Source organism: Podarcis pityusensis (assembly GCF_964106645.2).
Source record: "Podarcis pityusensis genome assembly, chromosome: 2".
In the NCBI taxonomy this organism is placed as follows: domain Eukaryota; kingdom Metazoa; phylum Chordata; class Lepidosauria; order Squamata; family Lacertidae; genus Podarcis; species Podarcis pityusensis.
Genome location: NC_138029.1, coordinates 82,799,784 through 82,824,370, shown reverse-complemented (window position 1 = coordinate 82,824,370; position 24,587 = coordinate 82,799,784). Strand labels below are relative to the sequence as shown.

At 40.1% G+C, this 24,587-nt stretch overlaps 1 protein-coding gene across 2 annotated transcripts in view; it reads right to left on the bottom strand.

The window, feature by feature from the left end:
* The window catches only part of CACNA2D3 (calcium voltage-gated channel auxiliary subunit alpha2delta 3), a 479,869-nt gene that overhangs the window by 270,011 nt on the left and 185,271 nt on the right, over positions 1-24,587 (bottom strand). For both annotated transcript variants that reach the window (XM_080996726.1, XM_080996727.1), the window contains exon 5: positions 12,271-12,433. In XM_080996726.1, the coding sequence (XP_080852852.1) occupies positions 12,271-12,433 (163 nt within the window). The remainder of the gene's footprint in view (positions 1-12,270; positions 12,434-24,587) is intronic.

Genomic DNA, 24,587 nt, shown 5'->3' with positions numbered 1-24,587 from the left:
GCACTCCATGTGGGGCTTCCCTTGGGATTGATTTGGAAATTGCAGCTGGTACAGAATGCTGAAGCTAGGTTGTTTCAATACTAAAATAAATAAGGTAATGAATTTTCCCCCCTGTTACTTTAATCACACTTACCACAGCAAACTAAATGTTAATCACTAAAGGCACCAAACTTTACATTTAGGAAGTTGAAGCCAAATTGAGGCCATTAAGAGTTTGTGGTGGTTCCCAGGAAGAATACCCTCTACCCATGCTGGGACAGCATAATATGTTTGGATGTGAGGGGATCATCCTTGTGTTTTCTTCTCTCCTAGCAGCACCATGGCCACACAAAAGTGTTTTGGAGGGAAACAGCTGCCACATTTCTCACCTCTGGAAGCTGAGACCAAAGGTCTTTGACTTGGTCTTTCACACCTACACTAACTGAAAGGGGTGGATGGTTCACACTGCTCTGCTCTCTTGCAAAAGGGAAAAAAGCCAACAATTTTGGCTTTTCCATTCCACTTCCCTACACAAGGGAAACAGCCCACCATTTATCTAACAATGGAGCAGGTAGGAAGATTTCTCTTTCACACTACTGTAGTTTTAAATGTTGCTGATGGAGTGCGGAAATGTTTGTTGCGGATGCTGCCACTGACACTAGATGTAAAATTGACCTCTATGTAGAACAGGGTTTTTTGGGTGGTGGCTTCTCACCTGAAAAAGAAAGTCACTTCTATCTGCTTTTAGGATAGCTGCAAAGATGCTTCTTTTTAAACAAGCTTATAATGGATAGGGGAAATGAGGAAGCTGCGCTTGCTTTGCTTTGCTTTTGATTCTTGTGCTACTCGTAGGCTATAATTGCTTACTTTTAAAATTTCATCATTGCATTTTTATAAACCTACTTGCGTTATTATTTTGCTGTCACCTACCCTAAGAATCAAAATAACTGAAAACAAGCTATATGTTTTTTAAAATAAATGAAATGGAAACTATTGGCTGGTTTCCTGTGAACATTTCAAAATGTAAGTGGAAAAAAGATTACCTAGGGGAGGATAATTTACCCTAGGCTAACCAATAAATCATTTTCCAAGCCAGAGAATGAACACAGATCCAAGTCCATAGAACATGACCAAGTCAAGTTCTATATTCTCTGGATTACATTGACTCTTAAAATGACCAGATTATACCTACTCAACCTGTAGAATATGGAGATCAAGCCTCCTGGGTATGTAAAAGATGATGTTGAAAAAGACTATTAAAATCCTAACCATTTGTCATGATTAGAATTTCACAGCAGCTCTTATAACAAAATGCAGAAGACTTCACTATTCATTCTATATTCCACTTCCATGAATTCCTTAAATTGTCACTGCTTTATCTGAAACATTTTCTCAATCTTACGGGTACTCTGTATCCTCTACTACTTAGATGTGAAATGTGTAAATTATTTTGGGAGCAGTAATAATGCAAAGCAGGGCGGAGATCATCCTCCTTCTTTCATGGAATAGAATCAGAAGCCAGCAAATTTAAAGCAAATCAGAAGCCAGCAAAATGAAGCAAATATATTTCGCGTCTCTGTCAGTCCTTTAAAGGCCTCTCTTGATTAGCCTTTTTCAGAGAAGTTTCCTGGCAACAACCTTTGCAATAAAAAACCCCCGGAAGCTTTCTCCTTTCACCCTTTTGATAAGACATATGTGGCAATGTACAATTTGTTTTAGTGCCATTTCTGCAGTTGCTATCAGGTTCTTTATTGATATTTAATATAAACAGTGCCTGTGGACAAACAGGTACACTGACAGGAATCTGAAATATAATTGTCCAAATGCATGTAGCAATTAAGTTGTTGTCATAGATATTATTGACCCTAAAAGGTAGAGCTGAGACAAAGACTGCATTCAGCCAGAACAAATGCAATGCCATGGAACGTACAAAGGGAAAAGAAAGCTCACTGATAACACTTCTTGGCTCTTATATTTCTTCAGCTGATTAATATTCTATGGCCGTTTAAATGTGTTTGTTTTAACTATTTATTTTGTGCTTTTACCTTGCATTTTTATCTTGTGAACCACCCTGAAATATTTGGATGAAGGACAATTTAAATAATAATAATAATAATAATAATAATAATAATAATAATCCAATGGTGAGCAAAGCCCCATTTCCACAAGCATTATGCATTCCAAAAGAGAGGTCTGTCAAAATAAAGCATATTTCTAAATAATATGCCTTAAATTCCAGATAGTCTAACTCAAGCTTTACAGTATCACACACCTGCTATCCACAAAGAGATATACAATGAAGAGTTTACAAGCAGATAAATTTTAACAGGGGCTGGAGAGTAGTAGTCTCCCCACCCCACAAACCCATACCTGGCCAGCTCTTACCAGTTAAGGCCAAAACAGGGAGATTTTGGGAGAAAACTTGGAGAAAAGGGAGACTGATCTGTCTTCTACAGGATACATGGTGTTTCCATGTGCTCTGGCTTTCTTCACGGTGTTCCGTTGCGCCAGAAGCAGTTTAGTCATGCTGGCCACATGACTCAAAAAGCTGTCTGCGGACAAATGCTGGCTCCCTTGGCCTGAGAGCAAGATGAGCACCGCAACCCCATAGTTACCTTTGACTGGACTTAACTGTCCAGCGGTTCTTTACCTTTACCTTTTACATGACTATCTGCAGTGTGTGTGTGTGTGTGTGTGCTCAAAATAGCGTTTATATTTCTGTGGAAACTAGGGTTTATTGCTAGGCTATGGAAATAAGAAAGTTTAAGAGTTCACGTGCTTTTTGTTCTAATTGCAGCATGAAATGGAACAGAATTAATTATTGCCCAGACACAAATTTGTAATGTTCATGAGTCTGGATAAATTGGCAGACAACGTTGTCCAGACATACTTCATCAAGATGATTTTGATGTATGCGGCAAACTGTGACAGCGCTGCATACAGCCAGGTTTTAAGGCATCAGAATGTGCTGAAGCTATGCACAGCTGCACATACGCTCACAGGAATCAGTAGCATAAGTTTTAGAAATGTCTCCAGTTCACTATGAATTGCCTGAACATCTGGAGTTTTACATAGACAGCCCCTGGATGACCTGGGAAAGCACTTAATCAAGATCGGCTTTATTCGTGGCTGGCATCTGTGTCCCCACGCTCCCATCCCCTTTGTTTCAGCAGTAGGTAGCAATAGTTGCTACCATGCACTCCAAGAACACTGTAAGAATAATGCTAGACAGTTGTATTCTTCACATTCAGAGTAGCCCTGTTTTGCCTTAATACAACTGTGCTTTTGAAAGCTTATAATCACTGGTTCCATCATTGTGCCCCTCCCCCACTCCCAAAAAAACTAGGGTTCTCCTCGCTATTTAAAGGGTGCCTAAATTATTACAGAATGTTGGAGCTGGAAGGGACAGCTGGAAGTTATGTAGTCCAATTTCCTGTTCAGTGCAGGATGCAATTACATCCATAAAAACATGAGAAGATCCTGTTGGATCAGGTCAGTGGTCCATCCTGTTCTCTCAGTGTCCAACCACATGTCGATGGTAAGCCTGCAAGCAGGACCTAAGTAGTTCAGTCAGTAGCTCAGAGGATGAGGTCATGGGTTCAAGCCCCACACTGGGCAAAGGATTCCTGTCCTTCAGGGGTCTGGATTAGATGACCGTCATGGTCCCATTCAACTCTAAAACTATGATTCTGAGCATCTGCATATAGGCTTCTAGTGAAGGAAAACTCACCATCTCCCAAGGCAGTCTATCCTACTGTCAGACAGTTCTCGTTAGGAGGTTTCTCCTAATGCTTAGCCAAAGTCTGTTTCCCTGTTATTTCTCGTCCTGCCTCTGGAGGCACAGAGGACAAACCTTCCTATTCTGCATGCCAACCCCTCAAATATTTTGAAGACAGTGTTCATGTCTCCCCTCAATCTTGTATCCTCCAGACTAATCAGACATCATATGTGAAAATCACCCATGACCTCCTAGCCTCATCATGATACCACTTTCTGTGGAGATGAAACTCTAAAGATTTGCTCCTGAGACCTGATTCCCAGACTGATTTGCCCATATTGTGTGGCTAAAATTACAGTATGGAGACAGTTTATGTGTTTACTCCTGAGACAAACACGGATATGCCAAGAATCTGGGAATAGTTAAGCATGCTCATGTCTGTCTCATTTTTAGACAGGCTAATAAATCCTCCCCATGTTGCAAATGTTGACAGAGGAGTGATTTGTGGGAGTGCTTCTCTGATGCAATTGTTAGCATGGGAAGTAGCCTCGAATGGTGATAAGGAGTTATTTTCAGCCTAATTTTTGTTTCCCATCCAAAAACTATACCAACGTTTTGAATTCATCTGGGTACAGATTTCGTTTCGCATTAAATTGCTTATGAGCTTCACAGCATATATCAGGGATGGAGCCAAAGTCCTGAGCAGAATTAGACTATCTGGGCAGAGTGGGTTTGGGATCTGGCCTGCCTAAAAAGCTAGAGGGCTCTGAAAGAAGATCCCGCTTCTGTTGCGCTCCGGGCAAGGGTATATTAAATGATCACCTTCCCCACATGGTTTATGATCTTCTGTGTGTGTGTGTGTGTGTGTGTGTGTGTGTGTTAGTCAGACATACCGAAGTCCCCTTAGCCCAGACTCTATATTCCCCACTCCCTCTCTCCCCCTGGCTCAAGCAACTTGCAGCAGCCTTCAGTCAGTGGAGCCCAGCCAAGGAGCTCTGCAGAACCCATTAATAAATCAGTTTAGTTTCACCATGCCAGGTATGGAACCTTACGTCATATCTAACAAATCTTGTGTTAAAATTTATCCAGGTCTTGCCTGGATCCAGTATTGTAGAAACAAAGTCTAATTTACCTTGAAAAAATTATGTTGCTCAGAAGGTATCCTTTCCAAAGATACCTTCAACAAGTGAGTTCATTCATTAACATAATGTTTCAGATTCTCTGCTTCTAGTGCTGCTTCCACATTGGGCATTTCGTGTAGAATAGCCTGTTTTCAGCCACAGGGTACTATAGGACAACATACACCCTCCTCTCTTCCGGCTTCTGCTGGTGGAAAGAACACCACTGGTGGAATGGCTCTGCCATAGTGGAGTCCCCAAGCTGCCTGTGATGGCTGAGACACAATGCTGGCAATAGCCAGCAGAAATCCCAGAAGCAGGGTATTTTGCACCAAGGGAAGGCTTGAAGGTTTCGCATTCATAGGATCAAAATCCCATGGGTACCAATCTTTGGGATTCTCTGCTGCACCAATCTGGAAATGGCTGCTGCAACTTTTCTCCCATCCCTCACAAAAGCCCCTGGCTAAAGCATGTGCGCCAAACTCAAGGCACCAGACTACACAAAGGTACTTTTCAATGCCCCCCAAAATATGACAGAGATCATAGAGTCATAGGACTAAGCTCCAAGGCTGCCATCAGACCAATGTTGTCTTGTTTTCTTGGATTTGGTCTTTAAGGAAATACAGCACCCATGGCTCAGGGACTTAACAAATTCCTTTCAGGATCCAATGATTTCTAACGTAAGGGGTTCACATAAAACTCTTCATGCATTAAAACCATGCTCAGGAATTATGAGAGTTGTAGTCCAGCAACATCTGGAGGGCCACAGGTTAGCTACTCTTTCAGTAAACATTTATGCTGTGCTCCACAGCCTTCCTGGCTGCCAAAGCATCCTGATTCGAAAAAGGTCCATGGGAGGAGTTGCTTCATGCTATCTTCAATTGGGCTTTAATTAGTGCTTTTGTCATCACCTACCCAGGTGGACTGTTTTGCATTGCTTTAACACAAGCCCTCTTACAAAACACCACATTCCTTTGGTAAATAAGGGCACTGTGGTCAGATATAATGAGCTTCCAGCTTTTGATTTGGGGGAAGCATATAAAAATAGAATTCTAAAATTCTGGAAAACTGAAATTAAGCTTGCAACCCAATGTACCATGGCTAGTTTTATAGAACTCACAAAACTGATTTTAGTTATTTCTGAATAAATATCAGTGTTGTTCTGTATGAACTGCTTAATTTATTTCTAGAAATACTGCACATTGCATAGATTGGGTTGTTTTTGTTTTTGTTTTTATAATGTATTTTGTGTTTCTATATTGTGATTTTATGTTGCAACCACCCTGAGGGTATAGGATGTTATAGAAACTTAATTAATTAATTAATAATAGAAGAGCTCAGGATACTACAAATCCAGAGAAATTAAGTTCAGTGCCTAAATAGAACTCATTTTGAATTGTGTCCAAGTAAAAATAAAAAGAACAAAAAAGATTGTATAATCTAAAAAAGAAAAGAGAGGGAGACAGAGAGCAAGAATTTGTAAATTCTCAAACCTAGTTCTTAAATGTTGTACACTTCAGCTAAGCATTAACGCTAAGCAAGTAGAGGGCATCTTTTTTCTTTTCTTTTTCCAATACAGTTCCAAAGTGTGATCTGTTTTATATAGAAAGGAGAAATGAATAATTACCATATTCTAAGATAACAGAGTGAAGAAATCCCACCATGGAATAAGTGCTTAAGAAAAAGTGTGCATGTATCTTTTGTAGATCTTTAAACCTTCCTTCTATACTATAAATAAATGTTGTAATATTTACATTTGCCCCACAACCATCTGAATGTAAGCCTGGCATGGCCATTCCCAAAGGACTTCAGAAAGTACTGATTATGACGTCATTTGCCATTGAGTGCAAAGGTTTAGACTAGCTCCCAAATGCATATTTTCATGGCAGCTATTGCATCTGTTTTTGGTTGAAAGGGTAAAATAGTATTCCGTTATTCATACTGAAAGCAATACCTCTAGTCCAGAGATCTGTGTCCCACTACCAAGGATTGCACTCTCATTTATTTATTTATTGCATTTTTATTGTGGCCTTTGCTGTAAACATTCCCAGGGTGGATGGAGCACAATAATACACTGGACAAGGGGTAGATTTTAAAAAACAAAACAGAACCAAAAAACAGAAACAAATGAAACATCCTCCTGATGAGAACTCTTCAGATGTATGGTGTAAATATATTTATTTCATTTAGCCCAGCCCCGGAGCTCAGCCACTTCGTCCCTGGTGTAGGGACTGTGGCTGAAAAATCCACAGCAGTGAACTGTGAACAAGCAGGCTATCAATTTAAACAATGGAGCAGTTTTGCAGGAACGCAGGATTGGAGGGAAGCTATTATAAATAATGGTGCCTCAAAGAAAATAGCTCTGTGGAATACAAATAAAAATCTATTCCTGCTTGCAAAAAGATTAGATCACTTGTTGAAAGAAAGCTGGTGCTGGAAAACATCAATACATGGTGCACTCAATTTACATTATAGGCCATTTCTACAAAGTGCTGCTGGTATCTCCCCACCAGTATCTCCCCAGAATGTAACTAATGCCTAGAATCAGGGCTACTGCAAATCCCGCTCGCCTCTTTTACCAAACAAGATAAGCCAGGATGGGGCAGAGTTGCAGAAAGACACAGTGCCTTTTGGTTGTCTATTGCATTTTCCCAACCCCTTTGTTTCATCCCCTTTGTTTATATGCTTTTTCTCAATGAACTGAACAAACTGTACCAAACAGATCATATGAAATACCCACAATGAGATTTGAAATAGCCACATGATCTTTTTGTTTTACTTGCTAGGGTCAACGTTTGATTCCAAAATTACAACATGGGAGCACAGACGTGAGTTTATTTAGAAATATATCACTCTTCGGCACAATCACCTTGAGTCTTAGCTTCCAATTTCGTTGCAGAATATTTTTGGCTCAAGAAACCTATTTCTGTGCACCTGGAGGCTTCCTAAACTTTTCTTTCATGGATTTTGTGGCTTCCCATTCCTCCCCTCTGTTTATGCTTGCGACATCATCAGGTCTGCCTCGCGAACCCCTTGAGAGTATAATACTATTATAAAAATCTTGCATAAATGAAATTACTTAGCGGGGGGGGGGTCCCTTGCCTAAGATACATGGTACAATCGCTATTCCAAGTCGCACACAATCTAACAGCAAACTTAATTTACTGTTTCATAGATGAAGAGAAGTACAAGGTTGCATGCCGCTATATCCATTTTCAAAAATCTGGTGTCCAGCATACAGGTATTTTCAGCTCCATGGTGCATAAAGGCTTATCAGCCATGAAAGCTAACAAATTAAACACAGCGGTGACAGGTGAAATTTTATTTCAGGTTTTCACTACTAGGCAGGAAGATAGATGTATATATATAGACTACAATCAATATGCATCATTCAAGGGATGAAAAATTTCTAGTTATAATATCTTAGAAAATAGGTAATCTTAGCTTGACAGTCACTTGGAAAGAGCTGCTAGGGAAGTATGACTGAATGATATTCATAGCTCCTTTTAAGTGGCAAATTGAAAAAAACCCTACTTCATCAAAAGTGGCTGTGGTTCATCACATTGCAATATATTTTTGAGAAGGCTCTATACACTCAGAAGAACTTCTTCTCCAAGGCAATCAGAGCATTGATTACAGTTTGCATTTATCAACTTTCAGCAAATCAACTCATAGTGTGCAGGGGAGCCAGAGAAAGCCATGAGATGGGGTTACGCCCCCCCCCCACATGGCCTTCTCTCCCTCTCACTGGGCCATAACGATTAAGAGACCTTTTAAGTTCACTTTCAAAAATCAAAGTTTGGAGTCTGCCATCACCACAACTGCTGAGCTGGGAGAAGCAAATGACAAAATCAAACTACAAATGCATGTCCCACAGAGATCTGAACTGGGGGTGGGGGGAATCCAGTCTTTGTAAAGTTTCTTTTTCAAAAAAGCAAATTAGTTAACAACACATAACATAACAAAATAATACGATACAACCCCATCTGTTTCACTATACTTAGTTATTTTCTACATTTTCTGAGTGGTTTTTGTTCTACTGCCCAAAGGAAAGGAAAGTGTGAGAAATATACTTGTTATGTATGTGACCCCTGTTGCCATCTTAGCTGTTAAAAAAACAAAAAACCCAAGAAACAAAATTGCCATCCTGAATAGGAAATCAGTAGCAGGTAAAAAGGTCATTTACCCAAACTAAATTATCCGTGGGCAAGATACCTGCAGCTGCATTCCTTTTAACTCCTGTCAGATGTATGATGCTGAAATCCCCAGAGACTAGTCCCCACTCCTATGTTTACCCTTTGCACTTGAAGCCAGACTACCATTCCCTTTGGTGGAAGCTGTCCTTCTCACACCAGTAGCAGATTCAGGGGGGAAATCTGGACTGGGACTGCAGTGGGGGTAGGATTAGAAAATATCTACCCCAACACCAGTGTTCTAATTCTGTTCAGCCCCACCATACCATTAAATAGTCATTTGTACAATGGCCCATCTAGTCCAACATCTTGTTCTCACAGTGGCCAACCAGATGCCCATGGAAAGCCCATTAGCAGAACGTGGGTGCAACAGTTATCTCCTGTACGATTCCCAGTACAGTGGTACCTCTGGATGCAAACGGGATCCGTTCAGGAGCCCCGTTTGCATCCTGAAGCGAACGCAACCCGAGTCTGCATGGGTTGTGATTCGCTGCTTCCGCGCATGACATCATTTTGAGCATCTGCGCATGTGCGAGTGGCGAAACCCGGAAGTAACGCGCTCCATTACTTCCAGGTCGCCGCAGAGCACAACCCGAAAATGTTCAACCTGAAGCTACTTCAACCTGAGGTATGACTGTAACTGATGTTCAGAGGCCTTTGACAGTGAAGGTAGAACATATCCATAATGGCTGGTTGATGTAGGTAGCCTTATCCTCTGCAAATTTGACTAATCCTCTTTTAAAGGAACAGGCAGGTGCTTGAGACAGGCCTCAGTTGAAGAAGGGAGGGAGGAGGGGGTTATGACAACCCTTGGCTGCTTCTCCTGCAGCATGGAGTGTTCCAAAGTTGTTGTGGGGGAGAGGAGCCCAGTGCAGAGGTATCATAGCGATAATGGTGATAATAACGAGCATGACTAAGTTAGGACCATTAACCTCTATGGGTTTACTCAGAGCAAAATCTAATTGAATGCCACACTAAATATCGGCAACTGTGAAGGACAACAAATTCAGCTCTGTGACAACCAGCTGCCTAGCCTATCCAAAGTGTACATTGAAAAGTAAAAGACCTGTGTTGATATTAAGCAAACTGCACAACCGCTTCTGAGGAAACATCTAGCCATGATATGGCTAGATTGCCAATGACATCACTTTGGGCCTGCACAGTCATTTTGTTTGGGAGGAGAACTGCCTCTCACATTCCTCCCCATTCCACCCAGCAATGAGAGCAAGTGTCAAGTGAACATGAATTAACTGAGTATAACTCAGACTCTCCCAAAACACCTGATCTGTCCTCGGAATACAGAGCAACGTTAACCAGGTGTCTAGAAATACTGTGTTCCACTAAAGGCAGTATAACTCAGCTCCTCCATTACTTTATCTCCACAGGGAAAGGGACATACATACAGCCAAAGCTCGTACTGGGTCAAGCGCTCTCCCCAGAATGTAATAACTGAATAGGCCCTCAGGATTGCTCTGAGGATTGTTGGGATGATAAATGAAGTAAGAATTGTTAATGTGCTATAGAAACCAAACGTTAATATTTTCCCTTAAACTTTTGTTCCAACACTGGTTTTGTTTCCAGATTAGCAGGCAGATGGATTACAGAGTGGGGAAACAAAAGATCCCGACTTTCTCTTTTTCTTTTCTTTTGGAGAGTTGAATTCCTGTATCTGACAGAACGGTACCAGCAAAACTGGTCCATTTAAAATGTCATATAGATACATAGCTTGTCACTTTATACGGTGTGAATGAGTATCATTCGCTGCAATATAACGATTGGAAATTAGTCAAGTTTTCTCAGTGCCTTTCTTCACATGATTGAATTTCCCGTCCTACATTTTGTGCGATCCATATGTTTTGATATAAAAACTTGATAGCACAGCTTCAAATTGTCGGCAACATATTGTTTGCTTTATATTTGTCAGTTGAGCTGAAGTAAAACATATCCCCCACTGACAGGAATGCCTGAAAATATTCATGGACTTTACCATCTCTCAAGGAAAAAAACTCAATAATTCTGGTAACACGGATCAAATCTTTTCCTGTGTTTTCTTGAAACTCACTGCAGTACAAAGGGATTGGGGGGGGGCAGCTTCAGAAATAAAAATGCACCAAAAGTATACAACAATATCTAGCTTTGGTGATAGAGCAGCACCCAGAAGTCACCACTTAAAACAGAATTTTATTATTTCCCCCTTATTTGGGACAGGATTGAGAAATGTACTTTCTCATGAATTGCTTTATATTTATTAGCTGTACAGTGGTGTCTCGCAAGACGAAATTAATTCGTTCCGCGAGTTTTTTCGTCTAGCGAACTTTTCGTCTTGCGAAGCACGAAATCCCATAGGAATGCATTGAAATTCAATTAATGCATTCCTATGGTCAAAAAAAGTCCAAACAAAGCCAAATTTGGTACAACAAGAGTTTATTAAGTGCTCTTTAAAGTCACACATACTGTAAAGAGCATTTCAAAAACTGAAGGAACAATAAATTCAAAAATTGAAGGAACAATAAAAATCATAAAAATTCAGAAAAAAACCACCCAAGCTTCCAGATTCTTGCAAACCCCTCCTCAACTGTTCCCCCAGCCACCCACCACACAGAAATTCAAATCCAGATTTTTTTTTTAAAAAAGCAGAGTGGCCCAATGGTCACAAAAAATCATAAAAATGCAGAAAAAAACACACACAAGCTTCCAGATTCTTGCAAACCCCTCCCTAACACCAAGTCCTTGAATTCCAAACACCCCAACCCAAAATCCAAAAACCCCCAAAAAAGTTTTAAAAGTTTAACTTACCAAATGGCTGCAAAAGAAGTTTTGGAAAAGCTTCAAAAATCACCAAAGTCTTCAAAAACCTCAAAAAAGGCTACCACACCGCGTGCTATGAGTTGCTCCTCGAAGTCAAGTCGCAACTGCACCTCTTCAAGCAATGCACCTTGGGTTTTAACGGTTTTACGAAAAAGGAAACAAACTTGCAAGACGTTTTCGTCTTGCGAAGCAAGCCCATAGGGAAATTCGTCTTGCGAAGCAGCTGAAAAACCGCAAAACCCTTTCGTCTAGTGAGTTTTTCGTCTTGCGAGGCATTCGTCTTGTGGGGCACCACTGTATTTTTATTTTCTACAAAGGTGTTGGACTTTAATATATTGGTTCCCAGTAGCTTCTTTTAGCGTCGCTTAAACTCTAACAATGACTAGCTTTATCAAACTACTTTCTTGCGTGAAGAAGCAGCTTTAATGTCATACAATGGAGTACTTCCACTTACCTTTGTTGTACATGTTGGTTGGCACTTGGACATCACTCAGGGTAACATTCACAGGCAAGTTATTAAAATGGTCATTTGGTTCTAGGATGAATTCCTTTCCCAGTTCTAAGAAGTTCCCATCTTCATCCCGCTCATTAATGAGGACAGCATTGAAATATTCATACTGAAAAAAGAAATCCAGTAATGACATTACCAAAACAGCACTCTTTTTTTTTTAATGATATTTATTAGAGTTTCAATAAAAGATTAAACATAAAACATAAAAAAGAAATACACAATTCAAAAATACACAATACATAATCTAACAGGAAAAAAAAATAAAGGAACAAAAAAAAAAACCAAAAGACAAAAAAAGAAAGTAGAACAATTAAAAACAATATCACCTTTTCATCTCCATCTTTAAATTTACTTATTTTCTGGACCTCCTCATACCTCCCTCTTTTGTATTCCAGTCCAAAACAGCACTCTTAAGTACTTAAAACATGTTTATGCACTGCTTCAGTATTCATTAAATCCTATGATATACAATATTTGGATGAGAATGTAAGAAGAATCCTTGTGGATTAGACCAGCTAGTTGAGCACTCCATTTCCTAACAGAGCCCAATCAGGTTCCTCTTGGGAAGCCCACTAGCAGCACACAAAGACAATAAACCTCTTGCATCATTGGCCCCCAAAAGTATAATGCTTATGATCGGAAGGGTGGGGGGGTGTTTGCATATAAACCTCATGACTTGCAGCCATCAACTCCTTTCTGTGCCACAGCTTTTACCTAATGGCTATGGCACAATCATATTTACTACATCACACGTTGAACATATAGCCCATAGCCAAGCCAGGTGTTTCACAATTACATCAGAACAAATGACTGCTGCAGGCCAACAACACCCAGGTGTAGACTGACTCTGTGAGCCCAATATTTAATTTCAACTGCTCAATCCACAACTGCACATAAAGATGGCACCTAGTTGAATGTGGGTGCCAAAGGAACAACACACAACCTGCTCAGCATCAGTACAACAAACACATCCATCTTTATATTTAAACCTAAGTTGTATTGAATAACAATTTTTGAAGTCTAAGCATTCGTTCTTTTAATGATTGGCCCTGCAATTATTTTTAGCCAAATGAGTTGCATTTGTGGTGTAATTACTTTCCTCTTTACTACAGGCGTATATACCCTGATATGGCATTTGAAGGAGAAAGATTTGCAGATTTCTGGATAGGCTTTAGCCTTTCTTCAGACATTAAATAAAAGATAAGCAAAAGCAATTTAGATAAAAAAATATTGATTATTTTTGTGTGTGACCTAGGTCAAACAAGAATTCTATCAAATTCTATACAGAGCAAACTAACCTCTCGGTTATCTTTCACTCATAGGGAATTTTTTTAAAGTGAAAGTAAAATAATGAAGAAAATATAATGTTAGAAGATGTGTTAACTGTTTTTGTTACTATACTATTGTTTCAATTTTGTATTATTACTTGATAATCTTTCACAATAGAAAAATTAACCAACTATACCAGATCCAACTATAATACTGTTTAGTACTATTAGCATAAATTACTCCGGTTTCTCTTCAGATCATAGAAATCTTTCACCTTTACTAATGAGGATAATAATAATAATAATAATAATAATAATAATAACAATAATAATTTATGCCCCGCCCATCTGAGGGTTTTCACCTTTCCCCTGGCACAGTAACCAGGTGGGAAGAACCTCACATCAAAATGCAATATGGGTAGTAGTTATAGATTGTGATAGCGTCTACAATACCCACAAAATACACAATTATTATTCTTTTTCTCTCTCAAGAAAATCATTCTACACAGGATTGTGTAGTGTTGACTCCAGGAGAGGCCTCCTGGCATGCAGTGCCTCCTATTCCCAAGAAGCCACTGTAGAGGTAGCATGGGAGTATGGAGTGCCAAGTAAGTGATACACACAGTCTCCAAGGAGCAGGTAGCAGCCACCACTGCTGCTGAAGGCTGGATCTGCTGCCCCTGTGGATCCTGCCACCTTTTCTCATGGGTGGGCCGGCCCTGATTGAGGGTGTCTTGCCTAAAGGCCCTCCAAAACCAGGAGCCAATACTATTCTTGTATCATTCTACTGTTTCACCCATTTCGTGATGTTGGGTTGTTGTTGTTGTTGTTGTTGTTGTTGTTTTCACACTTTTAAAAAACTGTATTTTATTTTTTGGTGTAACCTACCCCAGGAACACTTGAGCATTTGTCACTGCAAGTGTGTAATATAAACTGAATGAATGGATGCTAAATGAATGAATATTAAGCAAAGTGTTTCACTTAATAAATAAAATGAAGCCACTTTCCTGCTTTTCAAATCCAATACTTCCTGTCCTGTAGATGTATAATAATGAATAGCATTTTTTTTATCTCTAGCAATCTGTGGCAACCACAGTGATCTTTCTCATTCTTAATATCCTCCCCTAGCTAATCATACATGGCCCCTGTAACATTTCCTCTTCTTACACACTTGAATTATCTCTCATTTGCCAAGCTGAGTAGCACTGTCACTTCATGTGGCCAGAATACTGTATTGTTTTAAGATTGGGGAATTATGACAGGAGAGAGTTTAATGGAGCCAGACATGCTGCTGGAACCTCCCTTAATCACTTGTGGCAAAGTTTCCAGGTAATTTTGTGGGTGGAGCAGGGGGGGCTAGGGAGATTTCTGGTAATTAAACTAGATAAGCTGGATTTTCCTTTATTCTAAAAGGGTGCATGACTTTCCCTCCCCCAGCTGAGGATGATGTAACCTCAGTGTCTGTGAATGGAAACAACAAAAATATTTCTAACCCACCCTTCATTATGACTGATCTCAGAACAAGTTACGGATTAAAATCCATCCAAATTCAACAATCACAATTGGGGGGGGGGAATCCACTTAATAACAAGACCAGATAAAGTGAATATATTACAACCAAATCCTAAAAATTCAGATCCTTAAAGCACAGAGTGGGTTACAACCAAAAGCTAATGACCTGCAAATGCCCAAAGAAACAAATAGGTTTTCGCTTGGTGCATAAATAAGAAAATAATGTGTGTCAAGTGTATCACTAATGAGAGGGTGTTTCACAACTGAGGTGCTACCACCCAGAAGGCCTTTTCCCATGTCATCATACAGCCAATAGGGGGACAATTAAGAAGGGCTTCCTCTGAAGCTCTTGGTGCATGGGCAGCCCAGTACAGGCAGAGGCAGTCCTTCGGGTATAAGGTCCCAGGTTGTTCAGGCTCATTACTAGCACCTTGAAAATGGCCTGAAAGCATACTGGCACCTAATGTTAAGTCTTTCAGAAATTGTATTATATCATTCTGGCCAGCTGAACCACTTAACACACTAGCAGTCACTTTGTGCACTAATTTGGAGAAAGTGTGGAACGAAGAGATTAACCAAAACAAGTTTTTGCCTTCCCTCAAAAAGCCTCGTTATCTGCATTTGGAGGAAGTCCATGATGCCTACACCATTTGCTGAGAGGGGAGAGGCTGAGGTGCCAATCCACCTACTCACTCTCCTTTTCTCTGTTCCTCCCCTCCCCCCCCCAACACACCTGAAGGTGGGTACAGAGGGCAGCCCAGTATGAAAGAGAAGACCCAGGCACCCGGCACCCTATAATATTTGGGAACTGTCTCTCTCTGGAGACTTGATGTGAGGCAGTAGATTTGGGGTGTTTGAGCTATGTTTCCACCTATGTTCAGTCGGTATACTTGTAATATACACATCTAACACATAATACATATTAACACACATGTTACAAAATGTCAATATGCTTCTTGTGACCTTCATCCAAAGGGAACAGTCCTGCATAAGCACTGTGTCCCTGGAGCTTCTCAGTGCCTAGAGACATCTGGCATAACAGAACTTCCACCTGAGTGCAGAACTTTGAGTAAAGCACTACTTCTAAAGGAGTAGAGATACCTGCTCAGTTCTATCATTTTACTCATGCACATTTATTTGCTTTTCCTTTGCTATATAACAGCACTTTGCATCCAAACCATATTTTGATGTTTACAGGAGGGAAGTCTGCACAATATTACTTGCATTCAACTTGGCACTGAGCCATTAGCAATCTTTTCCCAAGTACCACTCTTCTATTTATTGTGTTATCATTTTTATTATCATCTTATCTTTCAAGATAACAACTCTCTCTCTCTCTCTCTCTCTCTCTCTCTCTCTCTCTCTCTCTCTCTCTCTCTCTCTTCCCTCCCCACCCCGCCAGGCTTATATAAATATTCAGGTGCTGAACTCCATCCAGCCTCTTTCAACAGCCTTCTTTCGGAGATAGTGACTACTGACACAATAGGTGCAATGTCACACTGGAAAATTTTATTACTTGGTTGACTTTACTCTCCCTCCTCCTTTGACTCCCCATTCCTGCCACAAAGTCATGCTTCATATACACACATGTTCTCTTTATTGCCCATTTCCTGGGTGCCTAACACCTTGTTTCACATACTTTCCCCCCCTTGCTCTCTCACACAGAGGAAAAGAGCAGTGCAAGCAAGTTGGAAGGGAAACGTCATAGCTAAAGGAGAAGAAAAGTTAACGTACCCAATCTCCTATCTCCTTGGCTAGAGTGTATGCTAATAACAGAACTTGTGAGGTGGTTCAGGATGGGGGTGAGTTTGCCCCCCATTATTATTATTTTTCCTCACCAGGGTGTAATTAGTATCCTCAGCCAGAAACAGACTGTGTTCACTAATGCTTATACGATAACGCTGGGAAAATTCCTAGTGGAGAGATTAAGGAAAGCTTCTTTTTTTAGACAGAAGTCATGTTGTACAGCATTTTCTCTTGTGAACATCTGCAATTGATTTTGAGAAGGAAAGTGTGTGTGACAACTGAAAGGTGGTAGAAGGAAAATTAAAAATAAAAATTGGGTTTTTAAAAAATGGAAAGTGAATCTATCTGGCTCTCCGGCACCACATTTGAGATAATGCCCCAGGGAAAGGTGCTAAAAGCCATATTTGCTGACAACACAGATACTCGGAGCAGCTAAGCTCTAAGAGAAAATGACTTCAATTCAATCTTGTCAATAGAGGTCAGCCTGTAATACAACCTTAACAAGGTGATTCCAGAGACAGCACAGTACGTTGTGTCTAAAACATATTAGCCTAATAAACAACAAAATGATTGTTTACATTGGGACAAGCCCAAGACAGACGGTGACATGATCACAAAGTGAGATCAATTTAACAGACCTCGAGAGACTAACAATAAGAAAATCTTGGAATGTAACCTAATAGCAAAAGTACTTAATAATTAGCATTTATATGGTGCATTTCAAAGGTTCAAAGCAATCTGTATATATTACAGTAATGAACCAACAATTCAGCGTCACAGCTATTATTATTTCCTTATTGTGCATGAGAGAGGGAGAGGGAGTGGCTTATAAAAGGTACTTAGTGAGTTCATAGCTGAAATACAGAGGCTGCCATGGTTGGACACCTGCCAAGACCCAAGCCTGAGAAGAGGACCCATTGCAGACCAACGCAGACCCCACGGACTTCTTGCCATTGCCCCCTACTCACCCACTCTGTATTCCTGTCATGCAGGGAGAGCAACAGCAAGCAGTGGATTGAGCAGCTGCCCCTTCGTGCTCACTCATCTGACCTGTGAATAGTGGTGGTGACTGGGACCAGAGGGAGAGGGAGAGCATGGTTGATCATCGTGCTCAATGGCTGACCGAGGGAGAGGTCTATTGAATTCCCAACCAGACCCCCTAAAAAAAAAATCCCAGACTGACCACTGGTGAGATTAGTGTTGAACCAGTGACATGATGGCTTGCACTTCTTATTCCTACACTGGAGCAGCCTTTAATAACAAGTAGAAGTCATCTAGCAAAAAAATTAGTGTTGATATTCTATTGCACTTGTGCAACCAACCAAAACCTTCTTGTACATGAGTACTACTTACATAGTTCACACAACATTTCCCTTGTGTGATGACAGTCAGATGAGGGAGGTAATTCTTCTGAAGTGGGGCACCTCTTATCATAATGCTGCTATACAAATGTATGGTATGAACACACTTGGAATAGCATGCATAGTTCTGGTCACTTTGCTTCATAAAGGATACTGTAGTGCTGGAAAATATTCAGAAAAGGGCTACCAAAATGATCAAGGGGTGGTGCAACTCCTCTTTAAGGTTAGAATAGGGTGCGCTGGATTATTGCAATGCACTCTATGTGGGGCTTCCCTTGTGCTTGACCTGGAAACTACAGTTATTGCAGAACACTGCAGCAATGGCTGTTGACAGGAGTGAGACCCTGCCAGCATATAACACTTCTACTCAGAGATCTGCACTGGTTGCTGATTCATTACCACGCCTAGTTCCAGGTGTTCCTTTTAGTATATAAAGCCCCTAACGGCTTGGGACTAGTTTACTCATAGAATCACCTTACCCCATAGATGTCAACTTGACCACTTGGACCTGTGGACAGCATTCGAAACTCAAATTGTTATAGGCATGTTTTGCGACAGGTAATTTCCTTAATGTGGGCAATTTTTTTATCTCTGGGAATAGTACTGCGCCTAAGGTTTCAGATTAAACTGCCACTGCTGGAACAAAAGGAGGACCTTTTTCTGCCTCCCCACTTCCAGCCACTCTCTGAGGACTGGAGAAGGGACCCTCATAAGAATATTAAGGGGAAGTATGGCTTTGTTTTTTGCAGTCTTCAGGTGAGGACTAGACTATGTGGAAACTGAAGAGAAGATTTTAGCTGCAGTTCATTCATTTTCAGCTTCGTAAGGTAAAGGTACCCCTGACCGTTAGGTCCAATCGCAAACGACTCTGGGGTTGTGCGCTCATCTCGCTCTATAGGCCAAGGGAGCTGGCGTTTTTCCGCAGACAGCTTCCAGGTCATGTGGCCAGCATGACTAAGCCGCTTCTGGCGAACCAGAGCAGCGCACAGAAACGCCGTTTACCTTCCCACCGGAGCGGTACCTATTTATCTACTTGCACTTGACGTGCTTTTGAACTGCTAGGTGGGCAGGAGCTGGGACTGAACAACAGGAGCTCACCCTGTCGTGGGGATTTGAACTGCCGACCTTCCGATCAGCAAGCCTTAGGCTCTGTGGTTTAGACCACAGCGCCACCCGCGTCCCTTTTTCAGCTTTGTATTCTTGTTATAAAAAAAACAGCCTAGACATTCATTTGCAGCGCCCATAACCTAGGTGCCATTATCTCCTAGCTTTCATATCTCAGTTTCTAACACTGCCTGCGGAAATTGCACTGCTACTGGTGCCACATAATACTCATTCCACCTTGTGGTGGCACCTCCATTTTGGAGCTCCCTACCTGTTGGCTTTACTCTTTTTGACACCTGCTTAAAACTATATTTTTATGCAAGCCTATTGAGACACACTGATGTCAGCATATAGTAGATTCCACAAGCTCCTGCATCAAACCACATTGGGTCTCCACACTGACTTATTCCAAAGTAGATGAATTTTCCTCTGTGATGTGCAGCCTTGAATTGCAGTTCCTGCTGTCCTTCTAGAACATCCTCCAGCTTTGTTTGATATAAGACAACATAATTACCGTAAGCAATGCTTAAAATCATCTAATGCAGCAACTGGTGAATCTTAAGTCTTACCATTCCAAACCAGTTTCTTCAAGCTGTATACAAACAGCTGAGAAAGATGGGTGAAAGGGTACAAATTACTGAATGTATTTGTAAAGTAAAGTGAAAGAGATTCTGAACTGAACATGTACAAATCCTCTGCAGATTATTTATTGCTCTCCCATGTAATGTAGCAATCAGGTCAGCTAAACCTGCAGTCAGAATAACAAGGCCACAATGACGACTTAATTTTTTAAAGTTTTTTTAAAAGCACATCTGTCTAGAGCCAAAGAGTTTTGAAAAAGTAAAACAAATGCATCTGTCTTAGTCATAAAATCTCATTTTGACACAGAATTACTTAAAGAAAAGGAAGAAGAGGCTGTCATGCTATACAAACTTACTTGGGAGCAAATTTGGTGGAATTTTGAACAGATATGCATAGGATTTGTTTCCATTCTTATACAGGACTGTACTGTACTGTAGTCTTGCTGTTAAATGATATCCAGTAAAAATCTATAAACAACTCCCTAAATACCTGTAAAGATTCATATGGATGCTGCCCAAAGGGCAAAATAAAAATCTAGAATTTTATCTCAAAAACTTTATTATTATTGTCAGGGTAACATCAGAACTTATTAATAGTATACTGTGCAGAAGTGCTGATTTACTCTTAAAAACTTTCTTACTGAGATTCAGCATCTGCATACAGTAAATTGGATAGTTCTCTATTGAGAGAGAGAGAGAGAGAGAGAGAGAGAGAGAGAGAGAGAGAGAGAAATCAGCTCCAGTTTGATTCATAATTGCATTTGTACATTCTCTCTATATAATAAAAATGCAATAATGTCACCATGCAGCCCCTATTGGAGGATTTGTAGTACCACATCACAATCATGAAGTAGAGTAGGGAAACAAACCCTCCACCAGCAACAAAAAGGGAACGAGTTTTAAAGAAGACTGCTGCCACTGCCAATGACCTGTCCTCAAAAAAAAAAAACTATTTAGAGACACACACCCAATAAGCGAAATGGTCCCCTACTCAGGGGGAGCTGAATTTCACCTAAATATGGGTGAATTTCACCTAAATCCTAAAATTATTGCTGAAAGTTGTCTTTGATCTACTTTTAAAAAAATACAGATGAGCAGCAACAGCTTCAATAACAATTAATAGCTCAGAAATATAATATTATGTACAATATTTTATTATACTTTATTTTATAAAGAGATCTCCCAGAGTAACATTTTCACAGTTAGCCTTTGGCTATTTAGTTAAACTCCTTGTTATGTATACTGTGAACAATTTCTAGTTGCTACATTAATCTGAAATACCTGTGAAACAATTTACTGGTATGATTACTGAGCCATAGACATGTCATTCAAAACTGAATACATTCAGAATTATGATTAGATTGTCAAAGTTTAAAATAGTATTAAATCAGCCAGCTTCCTAATTTAAACCCCCCCCCCCCCGATTAACAGTATTCATTGTCTAGCATCAATTTGTATGATGTTGTCATCTACAGTGGTACCTCAGGTTAAGTACTTAATTCGTTCCAGAGGTCCGTACTTAACCTGAAACTGTTCTTAACCTGAAGCACCACTTTAGCCAATGGGGCCTGCTGCTGCTGCTGCACCGCCGGAGCTCGATTTCTGTTCTCATCCTGAAGCAAAGTTCTTAACCTGAGGTACTATTTCTGGGTTAGCAGAGTCTGTAACCTGAAGCGTATGTAACCTGAAGTGTATGTAACCCGAGGTACCACTGTATTTAAATCAAAACTAGATCATGCTTCTGGCTATGAAGATCTGTTCTGAAAACAGTGCAGCTGATGAATTGTATTTGCTTTATTTATGGCCTACGATGAAAACTGGTTTGATTCCATTAAGTGTTTCAAACTCCAAGAAAACAATCCAGAAACAGAGATACTTGAAGTATATCTAAAACGTTGTGCTTTGGAGGAAATATATTTGCGTATTATCATTATTATCATTTATCATACTGAGTACAAGACTGGAAACGAACATTTCACAAATGGAAGTTACAATTCAGAGCATATATTATTTCTCATTTTAAAAATAAATAAAAGTGTAACACTACATACTTTTTGTTTTATGACTGGATTTTTATTTCACCACCATCCAAACAGCTCAGGACAGGTCAAAACATAATAAAGACTAAAAGGTTTGCTCTCTCCCCCACACCCTTTCCTTCTCTCTCTACATGTGTGTACATGCGTAAGTACAGTATCAATGCAGAGCTATAAAACCCAATAAAAACCATTTTTATTTACTTCATGAAATTTATTTACCGCTTGATTGTGAATATAAAGACCACAAAGCAACATACAAAAAGAAGATAATAAAATCATTAGTAAAAGCAACTACTTAAAACACGGGGGTGGGGAAAATCAACTTTAAACTAAAAACAGATCCAAACACACATCAGCTTTCTCTATATCTGGGTTGGCTTGCCTAAGCAAAAATGTTTTTAGGAGGTGCCTTAGAAAGCATAGTGAAAGTATCTGTGTGATGTCAATAGACAGAGAGTTCAAAAGTGTAGGTGCTGCCACCCTAAGAGACCATGGTGATCAAAGAGGCATATGTTGGGTAAGGTAATCCGGCAGGTAAATGGGTACGAAGCTCTTAAGGGCAGAAGTATTAAATGCATGTTTCTGGAAACATTAAAATAGCATATTTTAAAAAAGAATTGGGGGGAAAGACTTAGAAATCCCAATTCTACTATATATCTGGCAATTAATTTGGATAAATGCTTTTATCAATCTAATAGCTTCAAATTTTGAGGGGAAATCTGCTTAAAACATGTCATCAATGGTATTTTAATTGAATGTGATTTACAATCTGAATAACCATTGCTGCTGAGTAACCATTGTAAGAAAGTCAGTGCAGGGATTATTATTATTATTATTATTATTATTATTATTATTATTTTAAAAACACACCAAAAATGGTGAACAGATAAAAATGATACTTGAAAATTGTTCTATTCTATATCGAACTGATTAAAGGATATAAAAGGACCAAAGATCCATTGTATGTGTTATTAAAGTATTCCTACATTGCTATAGAAGAAATTGACATGGAAGTGGTACTGATTATTTTGACAGCTCCAAAAATAGTCATTGATTCTTATTGAAAGAAGCATCCCCATCCCCCTTTATCAAAGAAGTTTTACAGAATACTATCTGGAAGGGCATATTTTGCAAAACAAGCTTGCACAAAAGAACAAAAATCATATTTCTTTAGAATAACAATTTTCAAGGTGGTGTTAGCCCTGTGCACTCTTTTCTTTGACATAACAAAGACAGACATAAACCTTCTCCAAGTCAGCCAGGTGTGCATCCCAAACAAGTACAATTTCCTCTCCTCTCCAGGAATCTTCACATTGTTGGAGGTTGTGCCCCTTTGTACGTTAAAGGGTCCTTTTAAACGAGTTAATTGGGATTGGATGGGAAAGCATTTCCTCTGACCTAAATCAATCTTCCATCCCAGGACGTTTCAATCTTTGAAAGGGATGGACCTTCTAATGATAGCTGAAAGGATGCTGGAGGGGAATACTGGGTTGAACACATCCCACAATTTCACCCTCCACTCTCCCATGTAGCATGGGAAATGGGGTTTATCCCCTTTCAATGTGTTGTATCAAAGGATCTGGGGATAGTCATGCCAGACCCAAAAATGAGCACTACGTCTACTGTATTTATTGCTTTATGATTCCCCCCACTTCCTCTAAGAAGTGATGGACGGGGTATAAGTAATAAATTATTATATTAAATTATTATATGTATATCCATCTTCTCCTGCAAGCTGACCTCTGTGGAGATTCCAACCAATGCTGTGGAATAGTTGATGTCAGGTTTTGTAGCTTAAAGAACATGGAATTTGTTGCAGCCTTCATACACATACATTTCCTTTCTTTCTAAGACACCCAACCCACGACACAAATACAAATACACAAATGTTTCTCCTCCTTTTCCTTTCTGTATTTCCCATCTGTGCTTTCATTTGGGGCCATGATGTACAAAAATGGCATGGTTGTTTCGTACTGCTCTGAGTTGGTACACTGCTTTGAAGAGTCCAATTTTCAACTCACTACCAGGAACTACTTATCCATAGTTTGGCAGTTCTGGGTTATCAGACTGTAGTCAGCACAAGAAGATGGAATGCCAGGTTCACCCCTCCCAACCACCCAAAATAGAGTGGGTGTGTGTGTGTCTCCACTTAAAGGGTATGTAGATAGGGCTTGGTGGCAGAAACACTAGCAAGAAACACAGCATGGCAAAATAACTGTCCTGGCATTGGTTCTTGGGGATTCTGCAGCACAGGCTACTCACTTTTCTTTGTCATTTGGCAGCTCTGCAAAGTGAATAAAACTTCCCTGGTAATCAGCAGTGGGACTGGTTGTAACCCCTGGCAAAGCAGCAGCATGCAAAGAATGTTTTGCTCATCATTTCCTTGGAAACATAAGCAACTGGGCCAGCAATTCAGTCTTCGTTACCTAAACAGCCACTTGGTGAGAACCCAATTACCTCTCCCGCCACTCCATTTGACTAAGCATGCAGAGCCCAGCTGCTAAATCAGGCTGGGGAGGCATGCACTCAACCCTCTTATACACATATAATATTCCTCTTAAACTGGGAATATGCACACAGAAGCCTGCTTCCACCTCTATATTGCCCCCGCTGGACTGGGGCACTGGAGTATAAGATTTATCTGACAGG